This window comes from Mastigoproctus giganteus, chromosome 8 (assembly GCF_048544385.1).
Source record: "Mastigoproctus giganteus isolate SK-2022 chromosome 8, ASM4854438v1, whole genome shotgun sequence".
NCBI lineage: Eukaryota > Metazoa > Arthropoda > Arachnida > Uropygi > Thelyphonidae > Mastigoproctus > Mastigoproctus giganteus.
In genome coordinates, this window is record NC_143582.1 from 32,497,905 (window position 1) to 32,511,293 (window position 13,389).

At 38.4% G+C, this 13,389-nt stretch overlaps 1 protein-coding gene across 1 annotated transcript in view; it reads right to left on the minus strand.

Annotated features, from left to right (window-relative positions):
* The window catches only part of LOC150081426 (mitogen-activated protein kinase kinase kinase 4-like), a 350,096-nt gene that overhangs the window by 70,890 nt on the left and 265,817 nt on the right, over positions 1-13,389 (minus strand). Inside the window, exons 12-14 of the mRNA XM_090380199.1 lie at positions 9,342-9,458; positions 9,062-9,221; positions 5,892-6,008 (exon numbers count right to left, since the gene is read on the minus strand). Of these exons, the coding sequence (XP_090236325.1) occupies positions 5,892-6,008; positions 9,062-9,221; positions 9,342-9,458 (394 nt within the window). The remainder of the gene's footprint in view (positions 1-5,891; positions 6,009-9,061; positions 9,222-9,341; positions 9,459-13,389) is intronic.

Genomic DNA, 13,389 nt, shown 5'->3' on the forward strand with positions numbered 1-13,389 from the left:
GGCAAAAGATGCTAAGAAAAACAGCAAGGATTTCTTTACTTATATAAACTCTAAAAGGAAGGGGCTGAATATGATTGGTCCACTTGACATCGATGGTTCGACTGTTGATGATCCTGCTCAGATAGCAAACAAACTGAATGAGTATTTTGCATCTACATTCACACGTGAGGAATCATTACAGTTTGAAAATGGAAGAAGGTTATCAAATTGTAGCAGTGTGCTTAATGATTTTGTAATAACTGAGAGCAAAGTGGAGGAGAAATTGTTGAAGTTAAACATAAGAAAGGCACCTGGGGCGGATGGGATCTATCCAGTTATATTAAAGGAGGCGGCAAAGCAACTAAGCAAACCCTTAGCCATAATTATGAGAGCATCCTTGGATTCAGGGGAGGTTCCCACGGACTGGAGATGTGCAAATGTATCCCCAATTCACAAAGGAGGTTCGAAGGGTGACACGAATAATTACAGACCAGTTAGTTTAACTTCTGTTCCGGGTAAAATAATGGAGTCACTGGTTAAAGATGCATTGCAGGATCATCTAGACAAGACTGCAGCAATAATTCAGACACAGCATGGGTTTGTTAAGGGAAAGTCTTGTCTGACAAATTTGATTGGTTATTATGATGTGGTCACAAAGGAACTGGATGCAAAAAATAATTTTGATATCATATACTTGGATTTCAGGAAAGCTTTTGACACTGTTGCGCATGGAAGACTACTGTACAAATTGGAGCAGAATGGTATTAAGGGTAAGTTGCTACAATGGATAAAAGGATGGTTAAGTGGGAGAAGACAGAGGGTGGTAATCAATGGGTGCTGCTCTTCGTGGACTAATGTTATTAGTGGAGTCCCACAGGGTTCGGTGTTGGGGCCACTGTTGTTTTGTATATTTATCAATGATATTGATGAAGGTATATCAGGCTTAATGTCGAAGTTTGCAGATGACACGAAGGTTGGCAGGGTTGTTAATGACAGTAATGGCAGTGTGTTACTGCAACAGGATCTAGATAATTTGGGCAGATGGGCTAAGAAGTGGCAACTGAAGTTTAACCTTGACAAATGCAAAGTACTGCATATGGGTAGAAGTAACCCCAGAGAAACGTACCAACTGTGTGGTACTACACTTAAGGTGGTAGAAAATGAAAAAGACCTGGGAGTAATTGTGCAGTCAGATATGAAGTTTTCTGAGCAATGTAGACAGGCTGCTAGGGCAGGTCATGGGGTTTTGTCAATGATATATAGGAATTTTGCTAGCAGGGAAAAGGAGGTGATTGTCCCTCTGTATAAGGCAATGGTCAGGCCACGCCTTGAGTACTGCGTACAGGTCTGGAGGCCTCATTTTAGGAAGGATGTAGATTTGCTTGAGCGTGTACAGAGAAGAGCAACACGATTGGTGAGGGGAATGAAGGGATCCTCTTACCAAGAGAGGCTTAAGTTCTGCAAATTGCAGTGGCTGGAGACTAGGCACCTGCGCGGTGATCTGATTGAGGTCTATAAGGCCTTGAATGGGTTGAGCACGCTGAATTCTGATGGGATCCTCCCACTTGTTCAGAATACGAACCTACGGGGACATAAGTTCAAATTAAGAAAGGATAGATGTAGAATAGATGTGCGGAAATTTGCCTTTAGCCAGCGGGTGGTTAATTGCTGGAACAAACTTCCATCTGTCGTTGTGGAAGTTGATAGGTTAAATAAATTTAAGGAGGAACTGGACAGGCAATTGGAGGGTATGGTGTGATTTTTTTTTTTTTTTTTTTTTGGCTGATGCTGCATAAGCTCCTACACTGCTTTCTTGCATCAAGTGCCACTACTACTACTACTACTACTACTACTACTCTCTTGGTAAGAGAATCCCTTCATTCCCCTCACCAATCGTGTTGCTCTTCTCTGTACACGCTCAAGCAAATCTACATCCTTCCTAAAATGAGGCCTCCAGACCTGTACGCAGTACTCAAGGCGTGGCCTGACCATTGCCTTATACAGAGGGACAATCACCTCCTTTTCCCTGCTAGCAAAATTCCTATATATCATTGACAAAACCCCATGACCCGCCCTAGCAGCCTGTCTGCACTGCTCAGAAAACTTCATATCTGACTGCACAATTACTCCCAGGTCTTTTTCATTTTCTACCACCTTAAGTGTAGTACCACACAGTTGGTACGTTTCTCTGGGGTTACTTCTACCCATATGCAGTACTTTGCATTTGTCAAGGTTGAACTTCAGTTGCCACTTCTTAGCCCATCTGCCCAAATTATTTAGATCCTGTTGCAGTAGCACACTGCCATTACTGTCATTAACATCCCTGCCAACCTTTGTGTCATCTGCAAACTTCGACATTAAGCCTGATATACCTTCATCAATATCATTGATAAATACACAAAACAACAGTGGACCCAACACCGAACCCTGTGGGACTCCACTAATAACATTAGTCCACGAAGAGCAGCACCCATTGATTACCACCCTCTGTCTTCTCCCACTTAACCATCCTTTTATCCAATGTAGCAACTTACCCTTAATACCATTCTGCTCCAATTTGTACAGTAGTCTTCCATGCGCAACAGTGTCAAAAGCTTTCCTGAAATCCAAGTATATGATATCAAAATTATTTTTTGCATCCAGTTCCTTTGTGACCACATCATAATAACCAATCAAATTTGTCAGACAAGACTTTCCCTTAACAAACCCATGCTGTGTTTGAATTATTGCTGCAGTCTTGTCTAGATGATCCTGCAATGCATCTTTAACCAGCGACTCCATTATTTTACCCGGAACAGAAGTTAAACTAACTGGTCTGTAATTACTCGTGTCACCCTTCGATCCACCTTTGTGAATTGGGGACACATTTGCACATCTCCAGTCCGTGGGAACCTCCCCTGAGTCCAAGGATGCTCTCATAATTATGGCTAAGGGTTTGCTTAGTTGCTTTGCCACCTCCTTTAAAATAACTGGATAGATCCCATCCACCCCAGGTGCCTTTCTTATGTTTAACTTCAACAATTTCTCCTCCACTTTGCTCTCAGTTATTACAAAATCATTAAGCACACTGCTACAATTTGATAACCTTCTTCCATTTGTATCAATCTGGCATATCACTCGGTAATGGTCACTACCCAGCGGATTGATATGAAGAGTCCATTTAAATAGAGGATATATGGATGCTGAGCATGGAGAGATATCAATAGCTGAAGTAGATCCTGTAGGTAAATGCATATAAGTGTGTGTGCACCATTATTGAGAGTAATAAAATTGTGCTGGTCAAGTAATTTTTCTATAATTTGTCCACGTTTGTCTTCCCCATAATAGATGAGGACTATTGAGGTCCCCTAGGATGAAGTAGAGGTGAGGAAGTTGTACCACTAGTTTTTCTAGGTCAGCATAGCTTATATTTTGATTAGGGGGAGTATAACAACACGATAGTCAAGTCAAAATCAATGTTGACTTGTACTGCAACTGCCTCAAGGTTTGTTTTTAATGGGAGTGGTTTGGAGGGTATTTGATTTTGATTATCAATGCTACAACTTCATGTTCCATAATTGCTCAGGTTGTTTACAACACGATCTTGCTGATGAATTATGTAGTTCAGTAGAGAAACAGTTATATGTGGTGTTAGATTGGTTTCCTGTAGGCAGAGGGTGATAGGTCCATATTGTGTGAAGAGATCTTGTATGTCATTTAAATTTCTGCGATATCCTCTTCAATTCCACCTGCAGAAATGTAAGCATTATCCTCGATTTGTTTAGTAGATTCTACTTATTTAGTAGAATCCTCGATTTGTTTCCGAGGGGCTAAAGGTTTGTTTTGCTCAGGTTTCCCTTTCCCTTTCTTTGGAAAGAAGGGTTTTCCCGTGTCCATATCCTCGTTAGTGAATAGTTCTAATACCTATTCATCTTGCTGTGAGCTATCTTCTAAGTCATGCTGTCTGTTTGGTTTGCATCAGAAGTGAGTACAACCAGAAGTGGCATCATCTGGTTGTACAGTAATCAGCATATTTATAGCTTTGCATTTTTTGCTTGCTGTTTGGTTTGGTGGAATGGTGGCCAATACTAACCTTGCTCAATCAGATAGTGATTCATTTGGTGGTATGGTTACTACTGTTTGGGTTGCAATTGTTATTTGTTTTTTGGTTACGTGAGCATAGGTTGGTTTATTAGCATTCAAGGCTGGAAAGGACTTTTTTGGCCTCTTGGGGGATTGAGCACAATGTCTAGGTGACACTGTGCTCAATTTTGTACTGTTGTACATTTTTTTCCTGTTTCCAGAGGGGACACTCCTTGGAAAATGCCGGACGGGCTTTCTGCAGTTAGGACAACTTGGTGTTGTTGCTATGGTTTTTTTAGGAGCATTAGCAACTAATAAAGCCATATTGCTCTGGGATATGCGGTGGTCATTCCCTGACCTTTCCGCATCCTCCGTATTTGGTGGTGATGGGCTCGAACCCCGGTCTAATCAAGAAGCGTGTGCTACACACTGCTGATCCTTCCCACCTGTCTACGGCGGTGCCCCTGTTGCTATGCAATCAATATTCATGTGCTTAGTAGATCCCCATGTAGCACAGGCAGCTGCGCCTCTGCAGACTGTCTGCGAGTGCCTAAACTTCTGTCACTTATAGCAGCGTAAGGGGTTTGGAATGTACGCTCTAACATGGCAGTTAAGATAACCTGCTTTGATCATTGTTGGTGATTTAGGGTTATCGGAAGTGAGTATTATGTTCCAAGTAAGAACAAGTATGCTGCCCTTCTTGTCATTATTCTTCTAACACTGATGACTCCTTGGTCTTGTAGTTCCTTTTTTAGCTCTTCATCTGATATGTTCATGAGATCCCATTCGGTGATGACTCCTCTTGATGTGTTCAGGGAAACGTGTGGTGAAACTGTAACAGAAATTCCACCAAAAGTTTTTAGTATCAGTAGTTGCTCAGTTTGTCGAGCAGTGGCAACTTCAACCAGTAAGTCTCCTGATCTTAATCAACAAACTATCTTAGGTGTACCTATTATTCTTTCTAGGCATTTCTGCACTAGAAATGGCAAGAGTTTGCCAAGAGATTGTTCCTGGGTCAAGTTGGAGTTCTGATTCTGGCTACATCAGTCTTTTGATGTTTAGATGAAACAAAATTAGTCTCCGACTGTTTTCACCCTGTAGGGGTCTCATCTATACATCCAGTAGATTTCTGGGTTTTAGGAACTGTTTGCTCTATTTTGCCCTGGAAGGGAGAGCTTTTCCCTTCCAGGTTACTAGCCCTGCCACCTTTGTGACCAAGTGGTAGTGGGTTAGTATTAAAAGTAAAAACTAAGAGAAGAAAGAAAGGTTTCTTTTCCTTCTGATCTAGTAAAGTGTTTTTTTTACTGAATTAATTGAGTGTTAATGTAATGCTGAAAACAAGGAAAACGATTTTATTTTACCAAGGAAGAGTGCAAATTTACTGGCAAGGACACTTGATATCCAAAATATTAGAAATCTAATCTCAGTATCATGTAAGATCTCCATGTACCTGAATTACAACTTTAATTTTACATAGCATGGATTCAATTAGTGGTTAAAAGGAATCTACTATAATTCTCAGCCATTACTATGGAATTCAAATCTGAACCAGGGAAAGTAAATTTGAGTTTATTTTCTTTGGACCATGCCTGTAAATGGGGTAAAGTTTCTAATATTTTGGCAGTAAGTGTATGTAACCAACAGGCTGGAGCAATTCCCCAATAGTTACATCATGCACAGAAAGTACTACTAAGAATTACATAAAGTTCCTTTTATGTAATAGCTTTTACAAACAGAAATTGTACACAGTTTTCTATGGAAAAAAAAAATTAAAAAGAGAAGAAACAAAGCAACTTGTGGTCTCAATGAACTTTAAGAAAAAAGTAGTAAAAAGAAAATATAATACTAACCAGGTGTTCCCATTACAGCGGATAATTCTCCAGGTATAGTGGTATGGTTCATGAGTTTGATGCAGCAACCAAAGTCTCCTAACTTTATGTTATCAGATGTAAGAAAAATGTTGGCACCTAAAAAGATTGACATGCCATATTATTTTCATAGAACAATGATTAAAGAAATATTACAACCAATCCAAAGTTCATACTAAAGTTAAGAAGTAAGCAAATCCTGGACCATAATTATGAGTGTATCCTTGGATTTGGGACGGATGTCCTTACAAACTGGAAATGTGAAAATGTCTTTTCTATTCAAAAAAGGGGATTAAAGGGTGAAATGAGTAATTACAGACCTATAAACTTGATTTCTCTTCCAGGAAAATTAATGGAGTCAGTAATTAAAGAAGTATTGCAGGATTATCTTGAGAGAAATGCTGTTATATGGAAAACACAGCCAGCATTAGCATTAGTAGAGGCATATGATGCAAGAAAGCAAGCTTATGCAGCATCAGCCAAAAAAAAAAAAAAAAAAAACCCCACTTCCACTTCACCCCTCCGTTCGTTTGAAATACCTGTCCAGCTGAGCCTTAAATTTATTTAGGCTATCAACTTCCACGACAAGGGATGGAAGTCTGTTCCACCAACCAACTACCCGCTGGCTAAAGGCAAATTTCCACACGTCTATCCTACATCTGTCTTTCCTCAATTTGAATTTATGCCCTCTCAGGTGATTATTCTGAGCAAGAGGAAGAATCCCATCAGCACTGAGCATGCTCAAATCATTCAAGGCTTTATACACCTCTATCAGATCACCTCGCTGGTGCTTAGTCTTCAGACACTGTAATTTGCAAAATTTAAGCCTGTCTTCGTAAGAGTACCCCTTTGTTCCATTCACTAATCTTGTTGCCCTTCTCTGTACTCGTTCCAGCAGCTCTACATCCTTCTTGAAATGAGACCTCCAGACCTGTATACAGTACTCAAGGTGTGGCCTGACCATTGCCTTATACAAGGGAATAATCACTTCCTTATCCCTGCTAGAAAAATTCCTGTATATCATTGACAAGACACCATGAGCTACTCTTGCAGCCTGTCTGCACTGCTCAGAGAACTTCATATCTGCCTGCACAATTACCCCCAGTCCTTTTCATTCTCTACCACTGTCAGTGTAGTACCACAGAGTTGATACGTTGCTCTGGGGTTGCTGTTTCCCATATGTAGTACTTTACATTTGTCAATGTTAAACCTCTCAGCCCATCTGCTCAACCTTTCCAGATCCTGTTGCAGCAGCATAGTGTCAGTAGTGTCCTTGACAACCCTGACAACCTTTGTATCGTATGCAAACTTGGACATTAAGCTTGATATACCATCATCAATATCATTTATAAATACAGAAAACAATAATGGACCCAACACTGAACCCTGAGGGACTCCACTAATAACATTAGTCCACGATGAGCAGTGTCCATTGATTACCACTCTCTGTCTTCTCTCTCAACAATAACAGATTTGTTAAGGGGAGATCTTGTCTTATCAATCTGATTAGCTATTAAGATGCAATAAAAAAGAAACAATGCAAAAAACAATTCACATTTTATACGTAAAGTAAGTAAAGTTTTTGATCCTGTTCCAAATGAAGTCTACAAATTGAAGCAGTGTGGAATTAAGGTTAAGTTACTGCTACAGATAAAGGGATGGTTGAGTGGCAGAAGAGACAGAGAGGGTGGTCATAAATGGGCATGGCTTTTCTTGGAATAATATTATTAGTGGAATCTCCCACGGTTCAGTGCTAGACCCAATTGTCATTTTTATTATTTAATCATGACATGATGAAGGCATATCAAGCTTACTGTCTAAGTTTGCAGATGATACAAAGATTGGCAAGATGGTTAATGACAGGAATCAGGGCATACTACTGCAACAAAACATAGAAAAATTAAGATGAACAGCAACTGAGATTTACATTGATATATGCAAAATAAAACATAACAAAGCAGTAATCCCAGAAAAACAGATCAATTGGTACCACACTCAAGGTAATGGGGAATGAAGGGGTAATTGTACAGTTCAACATTAAGTTTGTTTGAGCAGTCCAGACAGTCTGCTAGGTAAGATCATGGGATATTGTTAGCAAGAACAAGGAGCTGATTATCCTGTTGTATAAAGTAATGGTAGGCTGCATCTTAAGTATAGGTTAGGCTGCATCTTAAGCCTTATTTTATAAAGAATGTGAAACTATTGGAATGGGTGCAGAAATGCAAAATTATGCATTTCTGCAAGCTGCAGCATTTGGAAACCGGGCACTTCTGAGAAGATCTGATTGAAGCGTTTAAGGCTAAATAGATTGAGTAAACTTAAAAAGGAGTTAAATGTATCTAGTAAACTAAATGCTGATGGCATCCTTACTCTTTCTCAGAGTAAGGATGCCATCATACATGTAAGGGGACATAAATTGAAAAGGATGGTTGCAGGATATATGTGTAAAAATTTGCTTTCAGTCAAAGTGTAACTGATTGTTGGAACAAACTTTGATTTGGTGTTGTGGAAGTGGATAATATGAATAAATTTAAGGATGGCTTAGATAAATTATTAGAATGGATTGAAAGATAAGGTGTGGTGGCTATTTTATTTTATTTTTTGGCTGATGCTGTATAAGTTCCTTGCGTCATTTGCCATTGCTAATAATGTATGATGACACAAAACGGTCTAAGTTGCTAATTTGCCCAAAACTCTAAAACAACCTTTTTAAAGAATCCTTCAAGTTATTTGGATTCATAGCAAGAACTTAATTCATGACTATACTGACCTAACAATATTTTACCTTTTGAAAATGTGGTATTAATTATCATATTTTTAAGAGGTAAAATATGGCAAAAACTATCCTTTTGAAGTTTTTCATCTGGTGTATTTGAAAAAAAATTGAAGATGGGCAATCATTTATAATGTCCTACCACTTTGTCCTGGAGTACATGTACTTCTTTTCTTTCATTTAATGTCAACTTCAAAACAACAATTGTATTTATCGTAAGAGAACACAATCCACCTCTTCAATTTGAATAGCACAAATTTACATAAAACTTGCAAATGCACGATTTACATTAAAAACACATTAAAATTTTAAATATTATTAAAATATTTGAAATATTTTGTATAAATGTACTAAATTAATATGTAAATACATATCATACTTTTAATATCCCTATGAACAATCCGATGCTCGTGAAGCACATTAACTGCTTCTAGTAGTTGTCTGGTATATTTACGAACTAGAGATTCAGGTAAATGAAGATGTGCAGCACTTTCAAGAGATCCCTCATTGCAGAATTCCATGAAGATTAAAATTTCTTCCTGATGAAGAACAAAAGCTACAGTTAATATGTTTGTGGGTCATCTCACTTACAAATTCTCTAGAATTAACTCAATTTATAATACAAAACAAAATTTTCCGACATACAAAAAATTACTTACACGATGAAGTTCAACTCCATAGTACCTTACTATATGAGGGTGCTTAATTCCTTCAAAAGTATGTATTTCATCCATAGCTTCTTTTATGGCTCTGTGATCATTTGGCTGAAGATGAATCTGAAAGAGTGTTTAATAATATTAATCATGTGTATAAAATACTAACAAAAGCACAATGTAATAAAGAATGACATGTATTGTTCTGTTATTAATTACACTTTGTAATTAATAACAGAATGGGCTAATTATGTTTCCTTGAGTAATTTTCCTGAATTGAATTCATAAATGACATTCATTTTTTCAACCACTTACAGATTTTCTGAAAAACATACTCTTCTCTCTTGTTTCTGAATAAAACATGCAAAAATTACACTGAATTTTACATTATTACATTACTGACAAACACTAGTTTCCAATTTCTCTACTATAATTGCAAATGGACAACCTTCCAGAAGTGCTGACAATGCAAGATGTCGTTGAAGTAAGTGGACAGCAATTAGTTAAGGGTTTTTATCTATACTGTTTTAGTTAATATAATTGACATAAAATTATGTTTCTTTTTGTAGTTGTAAATTTTGTGGTGAATGAAAACAAGGGGCTACCTAAACGAACTTGCAACATTTTTCTATATTTATAATAGCACTGTTGTAAAAATGCAAAGGAGAAAAACACTGCAGAATTTGTTAAAAGTGCATATTGTGCACTTCTGGATGAATCTCAGTGGCCGAGATAAACCATGAGCTTCACACAATTTGCCACACTTGTACACAGTTGAGGAAATGGAGGCTAAGAAAATACCTGGGCTTTTTACTATTCCCATGGTGTGGCATGAGCCAAGAAGCTACACAGATGATTGTTATATTTGCTTATGTAAAGTGCAAATCTATAATACTAAAAATAAAAAGAGCATTTTGTATCCAAATCTATCAACCACTTTAAAAGCAACCATATCAGGAAATGATCTGCTTTATATATCTTCACCAGAAACTCTCAATACAATTTCAACATCAGATTCTGAATGTAAATTGCAACAGTTCATTCAAAACAAGCAAAATGATTAAATGAAAGATTTTGGTATTCTAAAAATATTCTGCAAAGATCATGGATTTTTTTCTTAAGAAAAATACAGCGAGGAGTTCATTTCATACTTTTTTAAGGAAGATTTAATCGCTGCCTCAGGAGTTAGCATTAGCTGTGGTATATGATGCAAGAAAAGAAGCTTATACAGCATTACCCAAAGGAAAAAAAAAAAAAAAAAACCCTTCTCATTTCACCTATCCATTCATTCCAAAAGTTTGTCCAGTTCTTCCTTGAATTTATTTAAGCTATCAACTTCCACAACAAATGGAAATTTGTTCCAGCAATCATGGTGGGGAGTATACATTGGTTCATTATTTTACGTTTCAGACAAATTGGGATATTGCTCTTCAGAATGTGACTATATTTCCTGAATGCTATCCATCCAAAATTTATCCTTCCCTAGACTTCCAAGCCATTCATCATTATTACAACTGTTTGTTTGTTATTTAGTTTTTACGAGCATTAGCAACTAAGGCCATATTGCTCCAGGGATATGCAGTGGTCATTCCCCGACCTTTCTGCATCCTCTGGTGGTCATGGGATTATTACAGCTAATGACCTGTTCCAGATAAGTATATGAATCCACCTTTTCAATTATTGCTCCTTCAATGATTATATCTCTTTCTGTGGCATACTTGTTCATCATTACTTTTGTTTGTTTGTATCCCATCTACAGGGATGGGATACACTTAAATAGAAAGGGTGCAAGAATATTTGCTGATGCTATCGAGGCAGTGTTAGGTGGGTTGGAAAACTGCTAGCTTGGGGGGGAGACAAAGACCAATATATTGACAGTAGCCACTGGCAGAGGTGAAAGAGATTCTTGCACTGCTTCTATTGGAATGAGCAGAAGCCTGAAAAACAAGATGCAGGATATTTCAGAGACTGCTGGGAGTCATTGCGGTACAAGTAAACACATGGGTTGTGTTAGGGTAGCTAAGAATAGAAATAGGTGCATGTATACTTGCGTGTACACCAATGCTAGGAGTTTAGTAAATAAATTTGATGAATTTGAGGTATTGCTCAAAACATCAAAGGCAGATATTGTTGGGATATCAGAGACGTGGTGTCACACAGATATAAGGAATGCAGAACTGGAATTTGGGGAGTACAACGTCTACAGAAAGGACAGACTGGATAGGAAGGGAGGAGGGGTTATGCTATTAGTTAAGAAATACATAAAATCCAACGAAGTGAAGCCAGTGGACATCGCTGGACAGTGCAGTGTTGGTTCAGTTTGGTGTGACATAAGCATTGGGAGATCAAAATTGAGAGTAGGAGTGTGCAATAGGCCTAATGACTCTGATGAGTACAATAAGACACTGTACAGGGAAATAGAGTGGGCCAGTAAATCAGAGTCTTATAATGGGAGATTTTAATTTCCCAGATATTGACTGGAATTTGGGGGCTGGTCACTCACACACTAGCAAGGCTTTTGTGGATTTATTGGATGATTGTTTTCTACATTAGCATGTTCGGGAGGCAACTAGAGGGAGGAATACTCTTGATTTGATTATCAGCAGTGAGCTGAAGTGGGATTTACTCAAAGAGGTAACTACCATTAGGGGTAAAGGGAAGGGTTATTGCTTTAGTAAAGGCGACTACGATGGACTGAGACAGTATTTAAATTCTATACAGTGGGACCAACTGATGATGTTACCAACAGCAAATGCAAAATGGGAAGCATTCAAAGAACTTATCTTGGAAGCTACTAGGCATTACATACCAACTAAGAAATATTGTCCAAGGTTTAGGCCTAAATGGATGTCAGATGAACTGATGAGGCATATGGCAGAGAAGAAACATGCATGGGATACATACAAATTAACACATGACACAGAAGCCTATGATAGATACAAGTTGATCTGTAACCAAGTTACAAAGGAGGTTAGGCAGGTGAAGGCAGATTACGAGAAATCTTTGGCAAGAGATGCAAAGAAAAATAGCAAAGAGTTCTTTACTTATGTAAACTCTAGAAGGAAGGGCATGAATCAGATTGGTCCACTTGATATCGATGGGTCAACTGTTGATGATCCTGCTCAGGTAGCTAACAAACTAAATGAATATTTTGCATCGACATTCACACATGAGGAGTTATTTAGCGAGGGGAAAGCCAGAGGTGTATTCAACTCTAGCAGTAAGCTAGAGAATCTTGTAATAACTGAGAGTAAAGTGGAGGAGAAATTGTTGAAGATAAACACCAGAAAGGCACCTGGGGTGGATGGAATCTATCCAGTTATATTAAAGGAGGCAGCAGAGGAAGTAAGCAAACCCTTAGCCATAATTATGAGAGCTTCCTTGGACTCAGGGGAGGTACCCACAGACTGGAGATGTGCAAATGTGACCCCAATTCACAAAGGAGGATCAAAGGCTGACACAAGTAATTATAGAACTGTGAGTTTAACTTCTGTTCCAGGAAAATTAATGGAGGCACTAGTTAAAGAAGCACTGCAGGATCATTTAGACAAGACTTCAGTTATAGCTCGGACACAGCATGGTTTTGTTAAGGGGAAGTCTTGCCTGACCAATTTGATTGGATACTATGATGCAGTCACAAAGGAACTGGATGCAGGGAATAACTTTGATATTATATACTTGGATCTTAGAAAGGATTTTGATACTGTTGCACATGGAAGACTGCTGCACAAATTGGAGCAGTGTGACATTGGAGGCAAATTGGTGCTGTGGATAAAGGGGTGGCTGAGGGGGAGAAGACAGAGAGTGGTAATCAATGGACTCATTGTGGACTAATGTTATTAGTGGAGTCCCTCAGGGCTCAGTGTTGGGTCCATTATTGTTTTCTGTATTCATAAATGATATTGATGATGGTATATCAAGCTTAATGTTGAAATTTGCAGACGATACAAAGGTAGGCAGGGTTGTCAAGGACACTACTGACACTATGCTGCTGCAACAGGATCTGGAGAGGTTGAGCAGATGGGCTGAAAGGTGGCAAATGAAGTTTAACATT